This window comes from Helianthus annuus, chromosome 5, assembly GCF_002127325.2.
Source record: "Helianthus annuus cultivar XRQ/B chromosome 5, HanXRQr2.0-SUNRISE, whole genome shotgun sequence".
Taxonomy (NCBI): domain Eukaryota; kingdom Viridiplantae; phylum Streptophyta; class Magnoliopsida; order Asterales; family Asteraceae; genus Helianthus; species Helianthus annuus.
This window is the reverse complement of record NC_035437.2, coordinates 107204914-107232568: the sequence shown is the minus strand read 5'-3', so window position 1 is coordinate 107232568 and position 27655 is coordinate 107204914. Positions and strand designations below refer to the sequence as shown.

The following is a 27655-nucleotide window of genomic DNA, read 5'->3' as shown; positions in this document are numbered from 1 at the left end:
TATGTTAATTAAGAGATATAATAAAAAGATGAAAATAAAAAAAATAAATAGATTTTGTAAAATTGATTTAAACTTAAATAAAATTAGGTGTTAGTACCCAAATGTGTTACATTGATAAACTTAAAAAAATGCAAGGGTATTTTAGTCAATAATTAACTAATTTTGGTGTTAGTACCCAAAGGCGTTACAAAACTGAAACCATAGAACCTAAACCTGTTAAAAAAAATAGTTAGTAACAAAGGCGAAATTAGGTATAAACCACAGGACCCATTTGTGTAATTAACTGTTTATTTAATTTTAGTTATGATAGTTTACATTTTGTATGCCCAAAAACACAATATTGTCAGGAAATTACCTTTTTATTATATAACCAATTAGATAAGATAAAACTCAGCTTATGAACAAATGACCTTTAAAAACTAAAGACAGAAACAAGTTGAAATTGAATCGTATAATTCTTTTTTTAATTTTCTTGTATGCCCTAAAACACAATATTGTCAAAGGTTACCTTTTTATATATTATATTTATATAACCAATTAGATAAGATAAAAACCTTTAAAAAACTAAAGACAGACAACAAGTTGAAATTGAATTGTATAACTCTTTTTCTTTTTAATTATTTTCTTGTCAAGAAATGCTTTATGTATGTAATATTATTTAACGATTTTAACTACATTATATATAGAATGGTGGATGTTGGGTTATTTGGATAACGGGGCAAAGTATATCATTATCTTTTATTCTTTTGCAATGGTCAAAAAGAATTTCTTGGTTGAATATAGAAATGGAGTATAAAATATCACTATCATAAACTAACAAAATAGTGAGAGGAACCAACATATGCGCATGATCAAAGAGCATTTGATCTCATAATACTAAAGTGTATTCATTTTTTTTCCAATTAGGTTGGCTAGTTCATGTCTCACTACGTGTAGAATATAAAGTGTATGTGAGTTCTGAACATAAGGGTGAAAGACGTGCACCACTCATGAGACGGGGAGAAATTTTCACCCATCAAATCATGATGTGCCATGTAAATTCTCCTCTCATACGCCACACTTATCAAAAAACACAAGAGGTGATTTCACTTAAATCATTTTCTAAAATAAAAATAAATAAAAGGCATGATTGGTTGAATACTAATAGGCCCCACCTTTATCCCTCTCTCTCACATTCAAGGCATGCGGCAACAATACCTCGCAAATCACCTCCCCGCAGGCAATATTGGTGATGGCGGTGGTTCTCCCGTGCGGCAAACGGGTTCCTCGCATGCTTGCCGCATGCACCCCGCTCCCCCTAAAACATTAGAGTCAAGTACAGTATTACAAATACCAATTATAAGATAGAAAAATAGATAAGCATATTTTACATATCAAATTAGGTATACCTCTATTATCATCTCCACTTACTTCAAACTCATCATGTTAATTCCAAATAGAGTTAACTTCTATTTTGCTCCATATAGTTTAGTCATTTTAATGGGTTTACCCCAGTAGTTTAAAAATAGCCTTTTTGCTCCCCATAGTTACTACTTTTTTTTCCACTTAGCTCTCCGACACTAACTCCATTAAAAATGTAAGTTAAATAGAAGGGTATTTGGGTAACTTTACATATAAAAATAAGGATATTTTGTAATTTGACCTATAAAGATATTTTAATTATATACATACGATATATAACACAATATATAATATATACATACGATATATAACACAAAACACATTTATACACTCTCTCATCTCTCTCTTCTCTCTCTACGAGCATTTTCTCTCTCCTATTCATCACCAGCCGCGACCAATAGATTTTTCATCAACACCATCCTCACCACCACCACTCAACTCCACCCCACACCGACCACCACCAACGAGTCGAGCCGACATTCTATATTGTATATGCTGTGAAGGCTAGGCTAGTAAGATGCTTGAGAGTTGACATTCTTTTATGTCAAGCTCAAATTAGATTTAAAATAGAAAAGAAGCGTTAGTCTCGTCACAAGAGGTTAGATATCACGATATGGTGTGAGAATAATTATTTGGATCTTTTACGATTGGGAAATGAATATAACGAATGGAGAGAGTAAGTTTGCATTGAATGTCCTACCTGAGCGCGGGGGTTGGAGCGGTTATGTATATCAATATATGGAGTGATTTTGGACAATGTAATCTTGCTTTCTTAGTGTTATATTCCTGGATGTGATGTACGTGCGATAGTGTGATTATCCTAATATCAATGTCAAGGCGCTTTAGGTTACTTAGATGCATGCATGTATGCTAATATATGGCAAGTTGATTGTTACTTCTTTTTAAGCATTTATACATAATATTATATATTATATTAATTGTGCTTAGGTGCTTTAGGTTTAGATGTATCATGTATGCATGCATGTTACAAGCAAGTTGCTTGTTAATCTTTTTTTAGCCTTTATACATATATTATCATAAACAATTTTCAATTTATTGTGGCTCGGCTATTCATGACCTCCACACATGGAATATATCTAAACATTGTTTGATCCAGACCATTATGGTAGTTTTAGATTTTTTTTTTTTTAATTTTTGAGCGGTATTTTAAAGGTTGTAACACGAGAACTTCCAATATAGTTTTAGATAAAAGGGTGTATTGTTAGTAAGTTATAACAACTATCAAATCTCTCCTTTAACCAAGCTATTAGTAAGGTATGTAAAGGATGACATGCTTAACTCTATAGTTACACACATAACATTGAATAGTGATGAGAATGGTCAAAGCTTCCCTAATTATAATAGATGAACGAAATTAAGTTTTGTCGTGGAATAATAGTACTAAATATTATTATTGCAACTAGGTAACAGAAATTTTATTGGATAAATCAAAGGAAGTGTGTGTATATAAATATTGTTAAGAATAGTATAGTGTAACTATTATTAATTAAATTGATTTTGTAATTAAATTGATTTTATTGGTACACATGCTAATCACATGTCATTTCCCCACATCATATTTAAACGCTAATAACTTTTTATACGTGATTATTTTTCTAAAAACAATTACACCATAAAACTCAGCATTTTTTTATCTTTCCAACAAGTATACTATTGATATACTTTTCGAAAAAAATGAACTGGTTTTTTATGGTTTTTTTTCTGAACTGAGTGTTTTATGGCGTTTTAACTAAGTATTATCATGGCGTTTTTCTAAAGTAGGTGTTTTTATGGCGTTTTAACTAGGTGTTTTTATGGCGTTTTAACTAGGTATTTTCATGGCGTTTTTCTGAACTAGGTGTTTTTTTGGCATTTTAACTAGGTATTTCATGGCGTTTTTCTGAACTAGGTGTTTTATGACATTTTCAACTGGGTATTTTCATAGCGTTTTTTTTTTCTGAATTGCGTGTTTTTATGGCGTTTTATTTGAACACCCAGTTCATGTGAGTTTGTTTTTTGACAATATTACCCTTAGTGTAAATTAGAATCGATGCAACATGTCAACACCAAAATCGTTCTCACTGTTCTCACATTTTTCACCGTTTTCCATAAATCCTGACCCTAATTATTAATTTTTTTTTTTGGTTTCTTAGCTTGCATATATTATGTCTTTAATGCATAATCCGTCGACTATACGATATAATTATAGATAATAAAAGCATTAATCTATAAAAAAATTATCAAAATTTACATCTATCTCTTATATTAAAGCAAAATAATGTTGACCAATTGACCATTATGTGGCATATCTCTTTAGCCAGATAATTCATTTTTGAGCGTCATTTTTCTCTATTCTCTCTATTCTCATTCAATTAATCAATTCCTTCATTCTTCTTTCAAAGTCTCCTTTGATTATATATGGAAGGTTGAATAATTAATCAATTACCGGAAGATGTTTTTGGAAATTATAGAAGCGTTTCCAATTTTACGTTCTATATACAATTTAGGGCTTTTAATCGGAGGTTTCAAAGGAACACTGAAGTCGCCTGTTTTGATTTATCTTCATCATCATCCTTCGAAACTGAATCATAGGTAAGTTGGTTTCCATCTCTGTTTGTGATTTTGTATTTGTTATAAGAAAACCCTAATTTGGTTGTATGATTTGTATGTTGTTGTTGTTGATTAAGCCGCTAATTCTTTTTTATATGAGGTTTTAAGCAGTTCATTGTTCTAATTTGTGTGTTTATTGGTGTTATTATACACTCTAATGGCATTGAACACCGGATTGAGATCATTATCTTCCAAATTGATTGCTTCTGTCTATTCTTCTCTCGCTAAATCTGGTAAGAATCAGTGACCTAATCTCTTTCGTAACGTTTGAGTTTCAAACAATAGCTGATGATTCTATGAAATTTGTTTGATATGTTTGTAGTCATATTAAGAGAGATGATCCCTCTTACATCAACAAAAATGCTATGGTCAAGTGAAAATTGGACAAGTAACAAAATTCTTTAATGTTTCATATGATGTTATATTATATATTTAAATAACAAAAAAAGTTTATGTGTTTTTGCAGTGGGTTCAAAAAGTGGCTGCCTACCAGGTGTTTGATCAATTGCTTCCCATTTTATATGTATTATTTCGGATATTGTGTTTTGAAGTTGAAGTTGATTTTGTGTTTATTTCAGATTCAGGGTCTACGTTGCCTCTTAAACGGGTCAAAATTGTCTTAGAAAGTGGCTGCCTGCCAGGTGTTTGATCAATTGCCTCCCATTTTATATGTATTATTTCATATGTTGTGTTTTGAAGTTGTTTATGTGTTTATGTCAAATCCAGGGTCTACGTTGCCTCTTAAACGGGTCAGAACTGTCTAAGAAAGTGGTTGCCTACCTGGTGTTTGATCAGTTGCCTCCAATTCAGCTCTTTTTATGGCTGATTACACTCACATTGTGTTTCTTTACACAATCAATGTGATGTGTTTTTGGTGTTCTTTTTCATTTTCTTCCGGTCTTCTTAAACAATCAATGTGATGTGTAGGTAGGGTGTTCAATTAACACACGACTCCGGTTGTGACTTAAACCGCATTTCCCTAAGGTATTGTTACAAGTTTTAAGTTAAAATGGTTTGATGATGGAGGAGTTGCATGTTTTTTATGTGTTTTTTGATGATTGGTTACATGGGTAGTTATAAAAATGTGTTTTTTTTTGGGTTTTGGTTATTGGTAGGCATTAAAATGTATCAAAACAAGATTCAAGAAAAAAATAAAAACTTTGATAATGAAGAAATTGCAAGTTGGTTCTGTGTTTTTTGATGATTGGTTACATGGGTAGTTATAAAAATGTGATTTTTTATAGTTTTTGATTATTGGTAGTCATTAAAATGTATTAAAACAAGATTCAAGAAAAAATAAAAACTTTGATAATGAAGAAATTGCAAGTTGTTTATGTGTTTTTTGATGATTGGTTACATGGGTCGTTAACAAAATTTGTACTGTATGAATTTGACTGGATTAGGAAACAATGCATGTTTTTGAGTAATAATTGATCATTGTGGTTCATTATGTATTGTCAATGATTTTGCATGTGATGTGTTAGCTCTACTAGAAAGTTAATATTAGTTTACTAATTCAGCATCTGATGCTGTGAAATTAGATGATGCTAAAGTTGCATACAAGTAAAGTAGCGATTATATTAGTGTTCAAGATACTTGAATGTGGCTATTGATAATACATTAACACTTATGATTAAGTTTGTTGAGTGGCATAAAAACACGATCTTATTGGTGATTTATTTGATATATCATATATGTAGACTAGCATGAAGGGATGGAGGAATAAAGTAAACGATTACAACCTATATTTTGTACTTGGGGATCTTTGGGAGTCTTTAAAGGAATGGAGTGCATATGGAGCTGGAGTTCCTCTTGTGTTGAATGAAAGTGATTCAGTTGTTCAATACAATGTTCCTTATTTGTCCGACATTCAACTTTATGTAGATACGACAACACCCCTAACCAAAAGAAGGTGAGTATTATAGTTTTTATTTACTAACAAGCGTTTTCGATTAGTTTATCTTGCTGAATGATGTTATGTTTATCATAGATTTATAGCTAATCTCTCGGATCAGCAATTAGGAATTTAACTTGATTCCTAATAACAATTGTTACTGTAAGAACAGTTAAGTTCCTTTTTCACGACAAATCGTGAAAGTATAGATGCAAAGCTATCTTTCTTGGTTTGTCTTGATGAATGATGCTGTGTGATTAAGTACTAAGAAATTTTAACTTGATTTTGGCAGCAAGACTTGGTGTGGCTATTGCAAGAGCGTGAAGAAACTGTTCTCCGAGCTTAACGTGTCCTACAAGGTTATCGAACTGGATGAAGAAAGTAAGTAGTGACTTTTGACTCTTTCGATGAATTGATTCATATCGGAGTTTGTATCAATAACATTTGAAGAAGTAATATGCATGGATTTGATAGGTGATGGAGGTGAAATCCAATCCACTCTATGTCACACCCCCAAAATCCCACACGCGGAGTACCACCGCTTGGAGGCGTGACTGACCAGGATCAAGCCATCAATCATATCAAACATAGCATTTAATAATAATAGTAGATACGACTGATGTTCAAAACCAAACGTTGTATATGTAGCGGAAGCATTAAATGTAAAACCCAAAACATAAGTATCAATGTGTGAATGTAAAAGCGTTTAATAAGCATTCACGTGTTCTTGACCACAACGACCCGCTTCTCCTCTGGTGCAAGCTCCAAGTATACCTAAGGTCCTGCAAGGCATGCAGCAAATAATCAACAAACTAGTTGAGCGAGTTCACAGAAAGTAAGTTCATAACATAGTGCATAAGTATAACTAGTGGGGGCTTCCCATACTAGTGTGTACTAAGGTGGGGGCTTCCCAAACCTTGTGTTTATATTACCGGTGGGGGCTTCCCACGTTTATCTTTACTAATGAGGGCTTCTCATTAGTGGTACTTACTAGACTAACTTCCAACCATGTGTTCTTCTTTACCGAGAACAGGAATACGTATTGGGTCACGTAGGCTTTACGTGACGTGCCCTTCCCCGAGGACAGTGGTACGCGTGGGGGGGGCTACGTAGGCTTTACGCAGCGTGTCCTTCCGACCCGGAAGACAGTAGAAGGTATTGGGTTACGTAGGCTTTACGTAACGTGTCCTCCCGACCCGGGAGACATATGGCTATTACTGGGTTACGTAGGCTTTACGTAACGTGTCCTGACTATCCTGAGGACGATGGTCTATAGTCTAGTGAATGCGTAAGTACGAGTAACTCTTTCAATATCAACATATCCAACCCAATTCCCAACCCGGGAATCCCATGCCTTGGCTGTGTGAACTCACATTGGTTTGCTCGGCAGATACACAAATAAAAGACTCTTGAACTAAGGGTGGTCAACCACGTCCTAACAGGGTTACCACACAAGTCAGGTTCGGTTCAAATAGTGCACGTATACATCATGGCAAACACGTATGCACGTAAACAGTCAACACATTAAATACACCACTTGTGCGATTCGGATGGTTGGGCCAAAGAGCTTGTGCGAGCCCAACCATCTTGTGCGATTACATGACTAAGCCCAATCTATACCCGGCCCATCATACACATAAGCAGTTTGAACATTCACGGCCCAATAATTATCATACAATTTGTGCGATCCAGTTCATGTTGTGCGACCCGATTAAATTAGTCCAACAATAATGCCCAGCCCAAATATAACCTACGGCGCAAAATAACACGAAATGACGTTGTGCGATCCAGCTGATCTTGTACGATTCAGCTGGGTTGTGCGAGGCACTTTGGGCTGTCCGGCCCAATAGTTTAAACTCGTGTGATCCAATTTCGTTTTGTGCGATTAGGAACCCTTGTGCGATCGGGTTTCCTTGTGCGAATGGTTCATCTTGTGTGATCAGGTCCACTTGTGCGAGTGGACCTGTTGTACGTGTGATCTTGTACGAGTGGACCCCTTATGTAACTAAAGGTCTTGTGCGGCCGATTATTAGGAAATCAGTTACAATTATTCAAAGTTTCCAAGTTTATCATGATTGTCAATTAACATAATTCCAAGTATTTGGTTACCCTAGTATCGATCAAACAGAACAATTGCAACACCAAATCATATGAACCCTAAACAAGCATTCATGAACAAATATTAAAATCATTCAACTCGATATATCATACTATCATGCAAACAATCCGAACAAGTAAACTGATTCATCCAAGATGTGTAACAATCCAGCCGATTAACATCTATTCGGTACTAATCATCTAGTCTAAATCATCCCAGCCGAGAACATATACATTCGGTTCTAGTTAGGATCATAACATCATCACATACAATCACTAACATACAATCAATAATATCACACGGATCATACATAACACAATCAAACATACTAACATCATACAACCAATCCGAACATATATCATGTTAACCGATTTATCAAGCATCAACAATCATTAACTGAATAACATCATACATCCGATTTTGTGACTATATAACCGATTAACAAGAGTATTATCATCACACATCATCAACAACTATCCGAATGAACATGAAATCACGTATAAACAACATGCTATCTAACAATACAAATCACAATCACACTAACCGGATTAGGGAAGGAGAAGAGGACGATCCGAATGGAGATGTTCTTGCCGTCGAGTTCCAAGCAAACGAGAGAGGTGTCTAGGGTTTGTGTGTGTGAGAATTGTAAAAAGTGGAGAATGGTTACAACTCTCCTAATTGTTATTCGGTTAGGAGAAGTGGGCCGAACCCACTTGGGCTTCCCTAGTGGTCCGCATGCAAGTGTAAAGCCCAAACGGCTTGTGCGGTCGAGTGGTGTTGTGTGATCGGGCCCTAACATTCACACATATAATATATACACAACACACGTAACACATTATTTACAAGGTTCACGTAACATTCATTAATCAAGGTATCACATAGACACGTAACGTTACAAGTCTAAAGTTCGAGTTGTCACATTATCCCCAACTAATTGGAAATTTCGTCCCGAAATTTGGTATGCACTCACTGAGGAAGCTAGGTAAACTGTATTGTTCACTGATTTTCCTGGGGTGTCACATCCTCCCCCTGTTAATCTGGAATTTCGTCCCGAAATTCCGAAGTAGTAGCTTCAGCCTCAGCAGTGGTTGTACTGTTCGCGAACAATTGGGGGTACTTTTCTGTCATCCTGTCTTCGCGTTCCCAGGTGTACTCTGGGCCACGTTTGGAGTTCCAACGAACTCGAACAAGAGGGATTCTCTTGCTTTTGAGGACCTTCACATCCCGGTCCGTGATTTCTACTGGTTCCTCGACGAACTGCAACCGCTCGTCGATAGTGAGTTCCTTAAAAGGAATGATGAGGTTTTCATCTGATAGGCACTTCTTTAGGTTCGACACATGAAAAACATTGTGAACTGCCCCGAGTTCAGCTGGTAGGTTCAACTTGTATGCTACTTTGCCAATCTTTTCTATGATTTCGAATGGTCCGACGTACCGCGGATTCAGTTTGCCCCGTTTGCCAAAACGTACCACACCCTTCCAGGGTGAGACTTTCAATAAAACCCGGTCCCCGACCTGAAATTCCAAGGGCTTTCTACGCTTGTCCGCGTAGGCTTTCTGACGGTCGCGTGCTGCCGCCATGCGTTGTCGTATCTGTGCAATCTTTTCTGTGGCGTCCACTACAATCTCTGGACCCGTGATCTGACTATCCCCCACCTCTGCCCAACAGAGAGGTGACCGGCATTTACGCCCGTACAATGCCTCGAATGGAGCGGCTTGGATGCTGGTGTGATAACTGTTATTGTAAGAAAACTCCACCAAAGGGAGATGCTTTTCCCAGCCGTTGCCGAAATCGATAACGCATGCCCGAAGCATGTCTTCTAGAGTTTGGATCGTTCACTCAGACTGCCCATCCGTCTGAGGATGATATGCTGTGCTCATGTCTAATCGTGAGCCGAAAGATTTGTGCATCGCTTGCCATAGTTCTGACGTGAATCGTGCATCGCGATCCGAAATGATGGATGTGGGCACCCCGTGCCTCGAAACAACTTCTTTTAGATATACGTCTGCGAGAGTGGAGAACTTGTCCGTTTCCTTTATAGGTAGGAAGTGTGCAGACTTGGTGAGTCGATCCACGATCACCCATATGGTATCATTCCCACGCTGGGATCTAGGTAGGCCTGTAACGAAATCCATGGAAATTTCTTCCCATTTCCATTGCGGTATCTTAGGCTGCTGAAGTAGGCCAGCTGGTTTCTGATATTCAACCTTGACTCTCGCACAGGTCAAGCATTTTCCAACGTATGTAGCGATGTGGGCCTTCATGCTAGGCCACCAGTAAGTAGTGCTAATATCGTGGTACATTTTGTCCGACCCTGGATGTACCGAGTAGCGAGACTTGTGAGCTTCATCCATCACAAGTTCGCGTAGACCGCCATAAAGTGGGACCCAAATACGCCCCGTTACATAGTAGGCGCCGTCTTCCTTTAGTTCCATTTGCTGTCGTGAGCCGCGTAAGGCTTCAGCCTTGACGTTTCGGGCTTCATTGCTTCTATCTGAGCAGCTCGTATCTGCGCAGGAAGGCTAGACTGAATCGTAAGCTGTAGCGCTCGCACGCGCCGAGGTAAAGTGTCTTTCCGACTGAGGGCATCAGCCACAACGTTGGCTTTGCCTGGATGGTACTTGATAGCGCATTCGTAATCGTTCAGTAACTCAACCCATCGCCGTTGACGCATGTTCAAATCCTTCTGCTTAAGGATATGCTCGAGACTCCTGTGATCGGTGTAAATCGTGCACCTGGTACCGTACAGGTAGTGTCGCCATATCTTAAGCGCGAAAACAACAGCTCCCAGCTCTAAATCGTGCGTCGTGTAGTTCCGTTCGTGAATCTTGAGTTGACGTGAAGCGTAAGCAATAACCTTGTCGCGCTGCATTAACACACATCCAAGTCCCCGAATGGATGCATCACAATAAACCACGAAGTCATCTGGGCACTCTGGCAGAGAGAGGATAGGTGCACTGCAAAGCCTATCCTTTAGGTGCTGAAAAGCAGTCTCCTGGGGATCTCCCCAGCGATAGGTGACACCCTTCTGTGTCAGTAGCGTAAGCGGCTGAGCAATCTTCGAAAAGTCTTTAATAAACCGTCTGTAGTAACCCGCCAAACCCAAGAATTGGCGTATTTCCGTTGGCGTACGCGGTGCAGGCCAGTTTCTGATCGAGTCTACCTTGGATGGATCGACATGGATCCCATCCCTGTTCACCACATGGCCTAAGAAGTGGACTTCATGAAGCCAAAAGTCACATTTCGAAAATTTAGCGTACAGTTATTCCTTCCGAAGGAGTTCCAAAATAAGACGAAGATGCTGCTCGTGTTCCTCCTGACTCTTGGAGTAAATCAGAATGTCGTCGATGAATACAATGACGAACTTGTCAAGATAGGGTTTGCACACCCTGTTCATAAGATCCATAAATACAGCAGGCGCGTTCGTTAACCCAAATGGCATGACGAGAAACTCGTAGTGACCATAACGAGTTCTGAAGGCTGTCTTGGAGACGTCCTCATCCCGGACTCTCAGCTGATGGTACCCCGACCTCAAATCTATCTTCGAATAGTAGCTCGACCGTTGCAACTGGTCGAATAAGTCGTCGATGCGCGGAAGAGGATAACGGTTCTTCACCGTCACCTTGTTGAGTTCACGGTAGTCGATGCACATCCTGAACGTACCGTCTTTCTTTTTCACGAAAAGTACTGGAGCTCCCCAAGGCGAAGAGCTTGGACGAATGAAACCCTTTTCCAAGAGCTCTTGTAGCTGCTTTGACAGTTCCTCCAATTCTGATGGAGCTAGACGATATGGTGTGCGAGCTATGGGTGCTGCTCCTGGAGCGAGCTCGATTTGAAATTCGACCTGACGATGAGGCGGTAAGCCAGGTAAGTCTTCAGGAAACACCTGAGGGTAATCGCGTACAATTGGAATATCCTCCAATTTCTTTTCCTTCGTCGATGCATCTGAAACAAGAGCCAAAATGGCTGTGTGACCCTTACGTAAGCATTTCTGAGCCTTCAAGAAAGAGATGATGCCGACCACTGCACCACTCTTGTCACCTTGAACTTCGAGAGGTTCCTGACCAGAACGAGGAATGCGAATAATCTTCTCGCTGCATAAGATCTCTGCTTGATGTTGGGACAACCAATCCATCCCAATCACAACGTCGAAACTACCCAAAACTATGGGAATGAGATCGATAGAGAAAGCTTGACCAGCTAGGATAAGATTACAACCCTGAACTACGTGCGTGGCTTCTAGACTTTTACCGTTAGCTAACTCTACTACATGTTTGGTGGGTAAAAGTGTTGGTGCACGTTTTAGCAGTTGACACATTTTCACAGACATATAGCTTGTATCCGCACCCGAATCAAATAAAACAGTAACATAAATGTTGTCGAGGAGAAACTTACCCATAACCACATTGGGATCGTCCACTGCGTCTCCTCTTCCCAAAACGAAAGCTCGACCTCTTGCCTCGTTGCCATTATTGTTGTTGTTCCCACCGTTGTTGTTCCCGTTGCCCTGATTATTGTTGTTGCGATTCTGGTTCAACTGAGGGCAGTCGCGTTTGAAATGACCTTCAGCCCCACACTGAAAACATCCCCGGTTTCCACGCTGTGGCTGCTGCTGCTGGTTCTGTGGAGCTGGTTGCTGAGGCTGCTGATTCTGATTTGCAGGCCGTGGACTCCTACAGTCTTTGGCCTCGTGGCCCATCTTAAGACACCTTTGACAACGACCCTTGTTACACGGGCCATTGTAATGTCTGTGGCAATTGTGGCACTTAGGTTGACTTCCCTGATATCTCCTCTACCTGTGACCACCAGAGGATTGCTGACTGGGACTCTGATAGTGGTCAATCTTCTGCTGCTGAGCTTGTGGCTGAACAGTCGCTGAACCCCTGCTGGAATCTCCATCCCATTTTCTTTTGCTTTCGCTAGTAGTAGCAGGAGTAGCTGAAGGTGTGACTGTAGCGGTAGTGCTGACACGCTTAGGCAGTTTATTCTGATCCACTGCCTGGTCGGTGATACGATGAGCGAGACGCTGGATTTCCTGGATGTTGTCGAGATTAGCCGAAGTAACATGGCTCTGGATTTCTGGTGCCAACCCCTTGAGATACATCTCGATGCGCTTGTATGGAGGGTCCACCATAGTTGGGCACAGTACGGCCAGCTCATTCGACCGTTTAGTATACGCTTCGATCTCTGACCCAACCATTTTCAGATTGTACAGCTCGTCTTCCAACTTGTGAATATCTTCACGTGTACAATACTCCCTCTTGATAAGTTCCTTGAAATCGTTCCAGGGTGTGGCGTTAGCAGCTGCCAACCCCAGAATTTGCACCTGCGCGTTCCACCAGGTTAGCGCGATTCCTTCCAAGGTGCCGGTGGCAAACTTGACCTTGCGAGCCTCAGGGCACTCGCACATTTCGAATACTGATTCTAGCTTTTCAAACCAATGGAGGAGTCCCACTGCCCCCTCTGTGCCACTGAAGGAATTTGGACGACAGTCCATGAAGTTCTTGAATGTGCAGACAGGCTGCTGCGCGTGTTGACCTGCTTGAGCAGCTGCAACTGCCGCAGCAACTTGAGCTTGAACGAGAGCCTCTAGCTGGGCTTGTGTCATGTTGATTCGTCCAGACATGATCTTCATTGTAACAAGTAGCATAGGTAAGAATGGTTCGCGAATAGGGCGATGACAGAAAAGTGTAAGCACGTAGGGATTCTCATGCTATAGTATCATGTGTATCTAAGCGTAATGCGAGCAAAGTTCTAAACAGTTCTAGCAAACAGGCAATAAACACAAACCTTATTACCTAGGATGTCGAGTCTTGCACGTGGAGCGAAGCGTCGTTGTGGATCGTTGAGAGCACTGTTCTGGTTATAGTCTGGTTTTAATAAAAACGTTTTCCCATATTAAAACCAAGTTCTCTATAACCAATGGCTCTGATACCAATCTGTCACACCCCCAAAATCCCACACGCGAAGTACCACCGCTTGGAGGCGTGACTGACCAGGATCAAGCCATCAATCATATCAAACATAGCATTTAATAATAATAGTAGATACGACTGATGTTCAAAACCAAACGTTGTATATGTAGCGGAAGCATTAAATGTAAAACCCAAAACATAAGTATCAATGTGTGAATGTAAAAGCGTTTAATAAGCATTCACGTGTTCTTGACCACAACGACCCGCTTCTCCTCTGGTGCAAGCTCCAAGTATACCTAAGGTCCTGCAAGGCATGCAACAAATAATCAACAAACTAGTTGAGCGAGTTCACAGAAAGTAAGTTCATAACATAGTGCATAAGTATAACTAGTGGGGGCTTCCCATACTAGTGTGTACTAAGGTGGGGGCTTCCCAAACCTTGTGTTTATATTACCGGTGGGGGCTTCCCACGTTTATCTTTACTAATGAGGGCTTCTCATTAGTGGTACTTACTAGACTAACTTCCAACCATGTGTTCTTCTTTACCGAGAACAGGAATACGTACTGGGTCACGTAGGCTTTACGTGACGTGCCCTTCCCCGAGGACAGTGGTACGCGTGGGGGGGCTACGTAGGCTTTACGCAGCGTGTCCTTCCGACCCGGAAGACAGTAGAAGGTATTGGGTTACGTAGGCTTTACGTAACGTGTCCTCCCGACCCGGGAGACATATGGCTATTACTGGGTTACGTAGGCTTTACGTAACGTGTCCTGACTATCCTGAGGACGATGGTCTATAGTCTAGTGAATGCGTAAGTACGAGTAACTCTTTCAATATCAACATATCCAACCCAATTCCCAACCCGGGAATCCCATGCCTTGGCTGTGTGAACTCACCTTGGTTTGCTCGGCAGATACACAAATAAAAGACTCTTGAACTAAGGGTGGTCAACCACGTCCTAACAGGGTTACCACACAAGTCAGGTTCGGTTCAAATAGTGCACGTATACATCATGGCAAACACGTATGCACGTAAACAGTCAACACATTAAATACACCACTTGTGCGATTCGGATGGTTGGGCCAAAGAGCTTGTGCGAGCCCAACCATCTTGTGCGATTACATGACTAAGCCCAATCTATACCCGGCCCATCATACACATAAGCAGTTTGAACATTCACGGCCCAATAATTATCATACAATTTGTGCGATCCAGTTCATGTTGTGCGACCCGATTAAATTAGTCCAACAATAATGCCCAGCCCAAATATAACCTACGGCCCAAAATAACACGAAATGACGTTGTGCGATCCAGCTGATCTTGTACGATTCAGCTGGGTTGTGCGAGGCACTTTGGGCTGTCCGGCCCAATAGTTTAAACTCGTGTGATCCAATTTCGTTTTGTGCGATTAGGAACCCTTGTGCGATCGGGTTTCCTTGTGCGAATGGTTCATCTTGTGTGATCAGGTCCACTTGTGCGAGTGGACCTGTTGTACGTGTGATCTTGTACGAGTGGACCCCTTATGTAACTAAAGGTCTTGTGCGGCCGATTATTAGGAAATCAGTTACAATTATTCAAAGTTTCCAAGTTTATCATGATTGTCAATTAACATAATTCCAAGTATTTGGTTACCCTAGTATCGATCAAACAGAACAATTGCAACACCAAATCATATGAACCCTAAACAAGCATTCATGAACAAATATTAAAATCATTCAACTCGATATATCATACTATCATGCAAACAATCCGAACAAGTAAACTGATTCATCCAAGATGTGTAACAATCCAGCCGATTAACATCTATTCGGTACTAATCATCTAGTCTAAATCATCCCAGCCGAGAACATATACATTCGGTTCTAGTTAGGATCATAACATCATCACATACAATCACTAACATACAATCAATAATATCACACGGATCATACATAACACAATCAAACATACTAACATCATACAACCAATCCGAACATATATCATGTTAACCGATTTATCAAGCATCAACAATCACTAACTGAATAACATCATACATCCGATTTTGTGACTATATAACCGATTAACAAGAGTATTATCATCACACATCATCAACAACTATCCGAATGAACATGAAATCACGTATAAACAACATGCTATCTAACAATACAAATCACAATCACACTAACCGGATTAGGGGAGGAGAAGAGGACGATCCGAATGGAGATGTTCTTGCCGTCGAGTTCCAAGCAAACGAGAGAGGTGTCTAGGGTTTGTGTGTGTGAGAATTGTAAAAAGTGGAGAATGGTTACAACTCTCCTAATTGTTATTCGGTTAGGAGAAGTGGGCCGAACCCACTTGGGCTTCCCTAGTGGTCCGCATGCAAGTGTAAAGCCCAAACGGCTTGTGCGGTCGAGTGGTGTTGTGTGATCGGGCCCTAACATTCACACATATAATATATACACAACACACGTAACACATTATTTACAAGGTTCACGTAACATTCATTAATCAAGGTATCACATAGACACGTAACGTTACAAGTCTAAAGTTCGAGTTGTCACACTCTAAAGGAGTGGACCGGTCAGAGTATTGTTCCTAATGTATTCATAGGTGGGAAGCACATTGGTGGCTCGGATGGTAAGTTGTTTGAGCAATTTTGTGTCTGTTTTTGAGTGTTTGTTGATCGCGGATTGATTGATATTGTGGTCTTTTATGCAGATATTATGGAAAAGCATCGAGCTGGGAAGCTGGTGCCGTTGCTAACCGAAGCAGGTGCCATCGTGAATGCCTCTGCACAGCTCTGAAAATTGGTGTCATGAATAAGATGATTAAGTTGGATGAGTACGGTATCGGTACCGAAATTCGCCAAATATGGATACCGGTACCGAAAATGTACGGTACGGTACCGGTATTTAAAAGTTTAGGTCAACATTTCTAAGTAGTATAATTTATTGTAAGATCACCCGTGTAGCACACGGGAACTTAGACTAGATATGATATTTATTCGCTCTATTAGTGAACAGGCTTACTTTCTTCATTTTAAAAACACCACTCAATTCAATCTAACTATTTCAAAGTGTAGAAAGAAATATACACTACTTCAAATCTCAGTGGTAGTGGGATCATTGTCTCCCTGAAGTTGCTTACTTCCACATCGTGTTTCCTGAATATTCCAGTTTTTAATATTCAAAATTTAGAGGTATTAGTTGTGCTTTTGGCATTATTTAGTATCTAAAAATACATTTATTCAACTGTTTAACATGCTAATATATTTGTTGATGACAGTGTGATATATGTGGAGTTGCAGGGCATGAGGACTTACTTGCTATATGATGTAAATGTCTTGATGGTGCTGACCACACGTAAGTCTATTTGTTGATATTAAATGGGATTTTTTTTTGTATTAATAAATTGTTAAATTGTTAGTTTTTGGACATTTTGCTAGCAATTGCATGAAAGTAATGATAAATAAAGTTCTCGAATGTGATTGGGTATGTGAAGAATGCGAAAAAGAGGAAACTAAAATCACAAACCGACAAGAATAACACAGGGACTTCAACTGAAAAGACCATTCTTCACATTCAAAAGTTGCGAAAGCACGTGGAAAAAGACTTACAGACGAATTAGAGTCGTCTTTTAAAAAACGGTTGTGATGCTATTACCCGACTGCAAGGTAAGGATTGATGACCTAGAGCTTCGTGTTTACGTTTCTATTGCATTTTTTTTAATTTTTTGGGTGTGCAGGAATATTGATGACGTGGACGAGATATATGAGCAAACTGAAAACATGAAACTGGTTCAGTACGCACTCACAGCACCCATTGGTGCATCTGCTGATTTTGATGAGGTACTGCTCACAAATTTTATCCTAATGTTACTTGAATTATTGATTAGGAGATGAACATTTGTTATGGTATTTGGACTAGATCATCATAAAAAGTCGAACTTCAATTCAAGTTATTATTTTAAGTTTACCCTTTTCATAATCTACTCGACTGTTTTATATGTGAGTTTATTTCTTACTTATCTAATATTTACTATATTATGGTGATATTCCAGTTGTTGCCACCATGTTAAGTTAATTTTGCATTATTTTTTCAATTTACAATTAAGACTACAGTTAATGTTAAGTTAGTTTATTTACAATATAAACTAACAACAAACTAACGTAACATATTTTAATACTACTTTGTTTGGTACATGAAGCGTATGATGAAAACCCCTATAATGCACTTATTACGTCTTTGCTTCATATGTGACTACAAAAACAAAGTTAACAATATGAAGTCAACTACTGGTATTTCTGAAATTTGTTTTGGTGTTGTTCATATATTATAGTCACATAATGCCTTTTTCGTTTCATTTTCTTTTTAATTTGTGGGGTTCTTTGATCTTTACATGGGTTGCTTTCTTTGAAATAAACTGATGTGAGTGATGATATCAAGAGTTGGTTTGTACTTAAGACAATCCGTTTTCACACATGGTCAGTTGTATGTAGCTTTATCAAAGGTTAAAACACGAGATTGAGTCAAACTACTAAAACTTGACAACGACGGCGAACCTACGAATAAAACAAATAATGTTGTTTATAAAGAGATCTTAAATTAGTTGTAATTTTTGGTTGTATTAATGCATTTTAATTATTTGGTGTACTCTCTCTCATTTCCGTTAATATTTCAACGTGTATATAATTAAAATACTTACGTCAACATGTTAAAGTGGTTATTTTTCTTATTAGCCACCCGTGTAACACACGGGAACTTAGACTAGTTTCATTTATAAATAAAAAAACAAGCAAGGAACATTTAGAAATTAAGATGAAATTCCCGAACTTTTTATTGTAATCCCTTCAAATTTCTTTCCATGACAAGAACAAAAATGAAAACCAAAAAAAAAAAGTGTGTTAATTAAGTAAAAGCCAAGCTTCAGACTTGCCTAAGTGAACACATAGACATGAACTCAAAGATTTATCCGGCTAAGCTCTCGAGAGGCGGCGATCCTCACGTTCCATACCGACCTACATGACAAACCGAAAGACCTTGGTTGTCCCGTCACCATCTCCGCCTTAACCAACGCCATGATCGCCTTCCTTGCAGCTGAAGAAATCAAAGTTTAGGCAGAATGAAAGGGTGGAATGAAGAAATGGTAACTTGGTGGGTTGTATATAATGAGTTGGGTGTGGTGGTGGAGTTTTTGTTGGTTTTCATTTGTTATAATAGCGGATGCAACTAAGGAAAGGATAATTAATGTATATAATAATACAATAAGACACATATTTGTTGGGTCCATTTTGTAAAGAGACGTGTATTTGTTGGGTCCATTTTGCAAAGAGACATGTATTGTAGGGTCCATTTTGTAGACATGTTTTAGGTTAATCATTCCATGGATACTTTATCCAAGTAATGTTAAATTGTTAATCTGGTTTTATCATTAGTTGGTGTCAACTAGATTTAAATTAAGGATCGACAAAACTCATACAACTTGATGATAAAGCTTGTACTTAGACAAAACAAAGAAGCGGACAATAAATGTTCGTCCTTGTACCAGAGGCTGTGGACCTACTTACTCGAGTTTAAAGGGTCATGCACACTAATGTTACGACCCAAGATCTATGGATATAGTTTTTAAAAGACTTAGTTTTGCTATTCAAAAAAGGGTAGCGGCACAACTTGTTACCCGTTTACCTTCTGTCTCGATGTAATTTTTTTATTGACAAACGACTAAGAACGAATCAAAAAATCAGTTATACAAAAAAAATAGTTATTGGTTCTAGTTTTCTTTTTCAAACATAACTTAATACAACTCAAATGTAGTATATATAAAGACTAGGGATAGATCATACCGATAAACTTTTTTGTGTCAATGTGTTATATTGTATTTGACACTGAGTGCCACTATAATATTTTAACGTAGAGAGGAAGGTATTTCAAGTATTTGGAATATCGAATCTATTCACCTCCCATTAAAAACTATATATTGAATGAATGAGTAAAGATAGTGTAAAAAGGGCCTAAAGTGTGAGAAGTGTATTATAACACTATATATAATACTATATAACACCATATAAACACCGTATAACAATATGTAACACCATATAATACCATATAACATTATGTAACACTTTATAACATTATATAACAAATATAACACTATACATATATCATAGACAAGCTATCAGACAACCTATAATGTTATATTTGTTATATAATGATATATAGTGTTACATAGTGTTAGATGGTATTATATGGTGTTACATATTGTTATACGGTGTTTATATGGTGTTATATAGTGTTATAATACACTTCTCACACTTTGAGCACTTTTTACAGAATCCTCTACCTTGAATGATATATGGTTATAATGTAGTCAACCGTTTGTGTTTGTTTCTTAAACTAATTGCAAGTGTGAGGAAAATTGGAACTAGATCAGGAGGATATGAAAGTTGTTTTTATTGAACTTGTGTAGTTTTGTGTTTCCCTCTTTGAACATAAAGTGGACGTTTCTCTACAAAACATTCAAACTTTAGCATGTAATCATGATGGGGTTTCGATGGGATTTTAAAGTTGTTTTGTTAAACATAAGTTGAGTCTAAATATAGTTTATATGATTACCATTGTGTGTATTTTCTTGATTTTAAATTATACAAATATTATTGCAATTTTGGTAAGTTTTGACATGTCGATGATGACACAACCCTCGAAAGTCATCATGTACTTGCAAAAATGGATTAGTCATCATGTAGTTATGTGACACGAAAGTCACATATGAGAGGTTATGATTAAAAACATATGCTTTCCTTCATCAAATTATCATTCCTTTATGGAATATTTAATTTTAATAATCTCAACTATTCGTCGTTGACCGTCAACAGTTCTAACTTCAAAAATAACCATTGCTAGTCCCAACTATTGACATATTGGCCATCAATGAACCCTGACTAACCGAACCATAACGTCGTTAGTCTCTAGTCACTGGAAAACCCTTTTTGGCCAGGAAAAGGTTTCTAAAGGTCCGATCTAAGGTTAAAAAGAGGTTTGGGACGGAAATGTTGAGTTCTTTTTGAGTTTTCTGGCCAAAAGAAGTTTTCCGGCGACTTCAATAATTGGGGTTTTTACTAGAAGAAAGTTCCTAAAGGCCTGTGATGAGGTTACAAAGAGGTTTGAGACAAAAATGTGGAGTTTTCCGGCCAAAATGTTTTTCCGGCGACCGTAGACTAACGGCGTTAGGTTCTGTTAGCCAGGGTCCATTGGTGGCAAATATGTTAATCGTTGGAACTACCAGTGGTTATTTTTGAAGTTTGGACTGTTAGCGGCCAACAACGAATAATTGGGATTATTAAAATCCAATATTCCTTATTTTATTTAGCCTTGATGACTTCCATTTCAACGTGATGCATCATGCATACGAGATGCCCCTACACTAAACTAAAGCTTGATAGCTGAGTGCCTGAGTTACGTTGGATTTATTAATACTGTTTATAAGAAATTGAGGTTTGAATCGATCAAGTAAAATGCATAAAATATAAACCTCTAAATTTACAGTTATTTTCATCAAAAAAATCCCTACTTGTTTTTATATAAAATAAAGAACGGTTAATTCTTCAAGGGGTCAGGACACTAGTGAGGTAAAGCATAGGGTTCGGCTGGTTCAACTAAAATACCGTGGCAACCACTTTGATCTAGCTAGATGGGTGGTTCCACGGGTTCATAAACCCGTTTTTGGATGGAGTGAATATGAAGGTCCGATGGAAAAGACAAATTGGATATGCATTGGGAAGCGTGGAGTTCACTAAAACACCACCATAACTAATTTGATTTCATGAGAGTTCAAGTAATGAAGATAAGGTGATATAATAGGATTAGTTGCTGACAAGTGTTTACAAGTCATGGCTTTAAACACCCTGTCCCATAAAAGTGTGTTTATGTTAAAAGAAAAACACTTTTAATATATTCTTCGTTCCCTAAATATGTTTAAATTGTTTAGACTGTCTCCAATGCTATGGGCACCCTTATGTGCCCTTAGGTGTCACATCATCTGTCACATCATATCCTTACAAATCATTAAAAACCCTTATTTCATCTCCAACCCAACAAATATGCTTTACCTTTATTAATGGATCATGCTAATCACACACGCCAAAATAATTTTCACACCCCTAAGCGCTCCGCTTTGGCCATAGCGCGGCGCTTAGGGCGACAAAAGGTGATACGAGGTTTCGAATGACTGACTGAGTGACAGACTGACAGACATAAAGGGTGACTAGGTTTCAGTGAGCTCGTGAACCCTAAGCGCCGCGCTTTGGCCATAGCGCGGCGCTTCGATCCCAAATTCTGGCTTTAAATCACTGGCCAGACAACAGTTTCATCACTCGAATTGTTTTCGTTTTCTGTCGATCTTATTTGCTCTATTAGTTAAATTTTTTGAAAAAACGATGTCGTGGTTCAGTAACTATCTTTTCGGTGATTATTCTGACGAGTCGGTTGTTCCTGATTCTTACGAGGGGACCGCTATTTCTGACTCGTTTGAGAAACCGGTGTCGTCCAACTTGAGGGAGACAGAGGTTGTATCTGGCATTCGTTATCGTGATAACACGGTGCAGCTGGATTTGAATACCCCTGTGGAGGACCCTTACGCACAACAAGGTTATTCGAATTTCGGTTACGGTGGCGACTATAGCTTTGTACAGCAGGAGTGTTATCCAAACGACAGTTACGGTTGTCATCAAAGTTATTCAAATTTCGGTTACGGTGGCGAGCAAAGCTTTGTACAGTAGGAGTGTTATCCAACCCAGAGTTACGGTTGTGAACAAAGCTTTGAACATCAAGTCTATTCGAATGTCGGTGACGATGGTGAGCCGGAGGATGTGTCTGTTGACGAGGAAGGTTGTTACCCGGTTACATTTTCGTTTGATACAACGCAGACCTTTTCGTCACGTAAAGAGATGGTGCGTTGGGTACAAGACACGGCAAAAGACAATGGTTACCTCATTGTGACAAAGAGGTCGAATAAAAGAGGAGAGAATTACAAGATTTGGTTTCAATGTACTTTTGGTGGGGAGCATAAGAGTGTAGCTACACAGAGGAAAACGGGTAGCAAGAAAATAGGCTGCCCGTTCGAGATGATCGGGTTTTCGGAATCATCCGGAAGTGTTTGGAGGATCGAGGTGACGAAGGCGAAGCATAACCACACTCCTATTGAAAACTTCGAGGGTCACGCGTATGCGAGAAGGCTTTCTTCGGAGGACAAAAAACTGGTTAAGGAGTTGGCAGAGCAAGATATTCGCAACCAAAGTATTTGGCGAACGCTGACAAAAAACAATCCGGCTAGAAAGCTTATTCCGAAAGATATACACAACGCTGTTCAGAAGATCAACGCCGAAAAAAATGTAGGTAACTCTCCGATGCAAAAACTTGAAAACATTCTTATCGAAAAAAATTACACTTATTACATGCGCACGAATGAGATATCGAACGAAGTTGAAGACGTCTTCTTTGTTCACGAAAAATCATTCACTATGTGGTGTGCCTTCCCGCATGTGCTAATGATTGACGCCACATACAAAACGAACATGTACAACCTGCCATTTGTTCAGGTCGTAGGCATGACGTCGACAAACAAATCGTTTACGGCTGCTTGTGCTGTAATTTCCGCCGAGAAGTCAGAGAACTACCTATGGGTGTTGCAGAGGATCAAGTCTATGCTGGCAGGATGTATGGAACCGCGCGTGATTTTAACAGACAGGGATTTTGCGCTAATGAACGCGTGTGAACAAGTTTTTCCAAAAGCGCATAAGTATCTTTGTCGGTTCCATATTCAACAAAATATTAATAAGAACAGCAAGAGGAAATTCTCTGACAAGGAGTGGAAAGAATTCGTACGTACATTTTGGACATTGTGCGAATCTACGACCGAGGAAATTTACATGTATAACTTGGAAAACTTTGAAGCACAGCTGAAAGAGGCTGACCGTGAACGTGAGTATTTCTTACATAATTATGTTCAAATTTTATATAATAACAAAAACTGACTATTTACGTTTTTTAATTTTAGAGGTTTATGATTATATGAAGAAATCCTGGTTGGATCCGTACCGTGAAAAGTTTGTATCTTGCTGGATTAACCAAACTATCAACTTTCGCCAGACTACGACCAACAGGGTTGAGAGCATGCATGCAACATTAAAAAGTCACTTTCCAAGTCATCGCAACACACTGGATAAACTTGTACTGTATGTTGATCATGTTGTTGCTAAACAATACGCCGAGATTAGAAGTACCTTTGAAACAAGCCTCCGAAAAGTGATGACGCACCACAAGAAGCAGCCCATGCTTGCATATATTCTCAGAAAGGTTTCAATATATGCGATTGAGCTTTTGAGTATGGAACTAAAGCGTAAGGAAGACGGGTTGAGAGCCTACGGTGCAAGCTGTGGTTGCCAACTTTTTACCAGCTGTGGTTTGCCATGTGCCTGTCGTTTGGAAAAGTTGGAAAATAAAGGTAATTATTATTTTTGAACTTTCTCGTTATGATTTTGCCACCTAATTTGTTTTCATCCACAGGTCAGCAAATCCGGATCACACACATAGACGTGTTTTGGAAGAAGCTTGACTTCAAGCCTGCAAGGAATAAAATAGAGGATATTGATGTAGACGCGGAATTTGAAAAATTGAAAAAACAGATCGATCCAACACCCCCTCAAGTGAAAAGGAGCTTCTTTGAAAAGTTTCAGCAAATCCTCAATCCAGGGAACAGTAACAAAAAACCTCCTGCTGTTCTGAAGAAAACTCGTGGTCGACCAACATTGAAAAGGCAGGAAGAAAGAAAGGTTGAAGCTGCTAGACAAAGCTCTTACAATCCGTCAGAAGAAACTTGGGTCGATGCCTCAGACGATCTTCCCCGTCACAGCTCGTACGTATCAGCCGAAGATTCTTGCAGAGGAAAGAATACCAAACCGCTCAACCTACACCCTGATTTCCCGAATATCAAGCTCGGTCCTAAGACGGATATAGCGATCCGCAACTACGCATCTCAGATTCCCAACGTGATCCATCCATACATCGTTAAAATAAAGGACGTGAAACCAGATGGTCATTGTGGATTTAGATCGGTGGCTGTTGGGTTAGGATTGAAACAAAATTCATATTTGAAGATCCGGGAACAACTTTTAAAGGAGTTACGTATGCACGAATCGCTTTGGAGGCAGGTTTTCGATCCGGAAAATGTAGGACATTATGATGAGCTGGTTAAACGGATCGATTTCAAGGGGGTGGGACGAGCAGGTATCGAAAATTACATGACGATGCCTGAGACGGGGTTTCTTATTGCCCAACGATACGGTGTGATTGTTCACACCTTCGACATTCGTGGGAGCGATACAATTTTCCCTATGTTGGGCGGCCCAAACGAAGCTGATGAACCTCACCTGGTAGTTGCGGTTGTGTTTGTCGACAAGGGTCATTTCATACATGTAGAGCTTGGAGGTTCTTATCCAATGCCTCCCCCAAACCTACTATGGACAGCGAACAGAACAGAGCGCGCAGCAGCCTGGCATACATTATACAGTGATCAGATCAACACGTACGAAATGCTTACGTATCGTGCCCCCGACCTTAATGCAACCCCATATGTTCACGATGTATCTTAAATGTGTTTAATAATAATCACGTTTGTGTTCGTGTATCCTAAATGTGTTTAATAATAACCACGTTTGTGTTTGTTCAATATACGCGTTACATCACGTTAAAAACCGAATGTCACCGACACGACCCAATCGGATTCAATACGCACTTGTACGACCCGAAATGACAACATACATCATAATACTACAATTAATGAAAAATTAAGTCATGTTCATGTACGGTAGGCGGCTGTTACACATAACACTTCTCACAGGAGTACTTGTGATTTCAAACCTAAATGACACGAGATAACGGAATAAGACATCACACGTAACCGATTTGATCCGAAACTTGCCGTATAGTCCATATATATTAAAAAATGATGTATAAAAGAAAAAACGGCAAATTTAGACTATTTATTGACCCGTTTGTTAATTAAATACAATTTTAAAAAATTTAAAAAAACACCAAAACGCCCCGCTATGGACAAAACGCGGCGTTTTGGGTCCAAAGCGCCGCACTATGGCCATAGCGGGGCGCTTTGGTCCCTCGTTATACCCTGAAGCGGGGCATCTTCCCCCTCACTTCACCCAAACAACCAAACACACACAAACAGTGCGATTTACACACACTCGAGCAAATTTCGTTGATTTTCAGAGCTTATCTACATTATAAAGGTTAGATCTAAAACCCTTAGTCTTCGTGTATCATTTCATTCGATTATATTGCATGATTGTTGTTGATTTGAGGTTGATCCGCTGCCATGGGGGGTTCTGTTCTTCAGAATGAAGAACCAAAGCGCCGCGCCTAGGCCATAGCGGGGCGCTTTGGTTCATGTTGATTTTTTTTTATTTGTTTTATTAAATAATCTGTTTAATTATTATTATTAGTTTATTAATTTTAATTATTATTTGTTTAATAATTATTATTTGTTTAGTTATTATTATTTAGTAATTATTTGTTTAATTATTAATATTTGTTTAATTATTATTATTTAATTATTATTTGTTTAATAATTATTATTTGTTTATTTATTATTAGTTTATTAATATTTGTTTAATTATTATTATTTAATTTTTATTTGTTTAATAATTATTATTTGTTTATTTATTATTATTTAATTAGGATTTAATTATTATTTGTTTAATAATTATTATTTGTTTAATTATTAATATTTGTTTAATTGATCAACGTGCAGGGATGGATTTATCCGATGAGGAGATTGAGCATATTGATGAGGGAGTGGAGGGGGGCGAGGAGGAGCCGGAGTGTCCGTATCTTCAGTTTCCGGTGGGGTCACGGGCGAGGGGGAGATGCGCTAGGTTGCGCACTATACCGATTGGGGAGCACGTAGGCATAGACTGGGAGCTGCTAGCTACCGTGGGGGAGATCGAGCGGGCGCGAGAGATAGTTGGGCTAGATACTCCTTGGTCGCGCCTATTTCAGTTGGCGATGGAGGACTCGTACCCGGAGCTTACGTACGAGTTTTGCTCTACGTTTACATACGCGCCGCATCCGGCGGATTACGTGGAGGACCCTTTATTTCCGGTACACGAGGTTACATTCCGTCTGGCCGGTCAGCAGTTTGAGATGAGTGTGCGGGAGTTTGCTGTCCACACAGGTTTGTACACTGAGCCTGAGCTTGATACTGATTTGTATACGCAGGCTGTTACGATGATGGACAGGCAGACGCTTATTAGTTTCTGGAGGGCCATTTCCAGGGTTCCCTTTGGGAAATCCTGGCAAAAGGCCACCACCATTGTAGATCCCTTGTACCGATACCTGCACCAGGTGATTGCGTCGACTATCGTGCCGCGGGGTTCCAGCAAGGAGAAGGTCAACCTTAGTGACCTTTTCTTTCTTTACTGCCTACTACGCCGCCAGCCCTGCGATCTAGCAGCCAGCCTGGCAGAGTACTTTGCTACTGCATACCACCGGCAGCTCCGCGGGTTTCTTCACACTGGCTCGTTTATCACCGCCATTGCACGATCGCTAGGGATCGTGCCCGAGCTAGATCCGCTGCTGTCCGATCCGGTCCCGTCATCTAGGTTGGGCCGCGCGTCAGTATCCGCTATGCAGATCACCCGTACCTTTGATGTCGGTCTGCGGTTCAGGGGTGCTGACGGGCTGATTTTTCAGCC

The 27655-nt window shown here is 39.3% G+C and overlaps 1 protein-coding gene across 1 annotated transcript; it reads left to right on the top strand.

Moving 5' to 3' along the window:
• The first annotated feature begins 4850 nt into the window (after positions 1–4850).
• LOC118492232 (glutaredoxin-like) lies at positions 4851–16700 on the top strand. Its single transcript, XM_035990123.1, has 7 exons — positions 4851–4995; positions 5712–5923; positions 6198–6286; positions 6380–6409; positions 7547–7548; positions 16467–16533; positions 16615–16700. Exons 2-7 carry the CDS (start codon positions 5718–5720, stop codon positions 16698–16700), a joined length of 480 nt encoding a protein of 159 aa, XP_035846016.1. The 5' UTR covers positions 4851–4995; positions 5712–5717.
• Positions 16701–27655: the final 10955 nt, after the last annotated feature.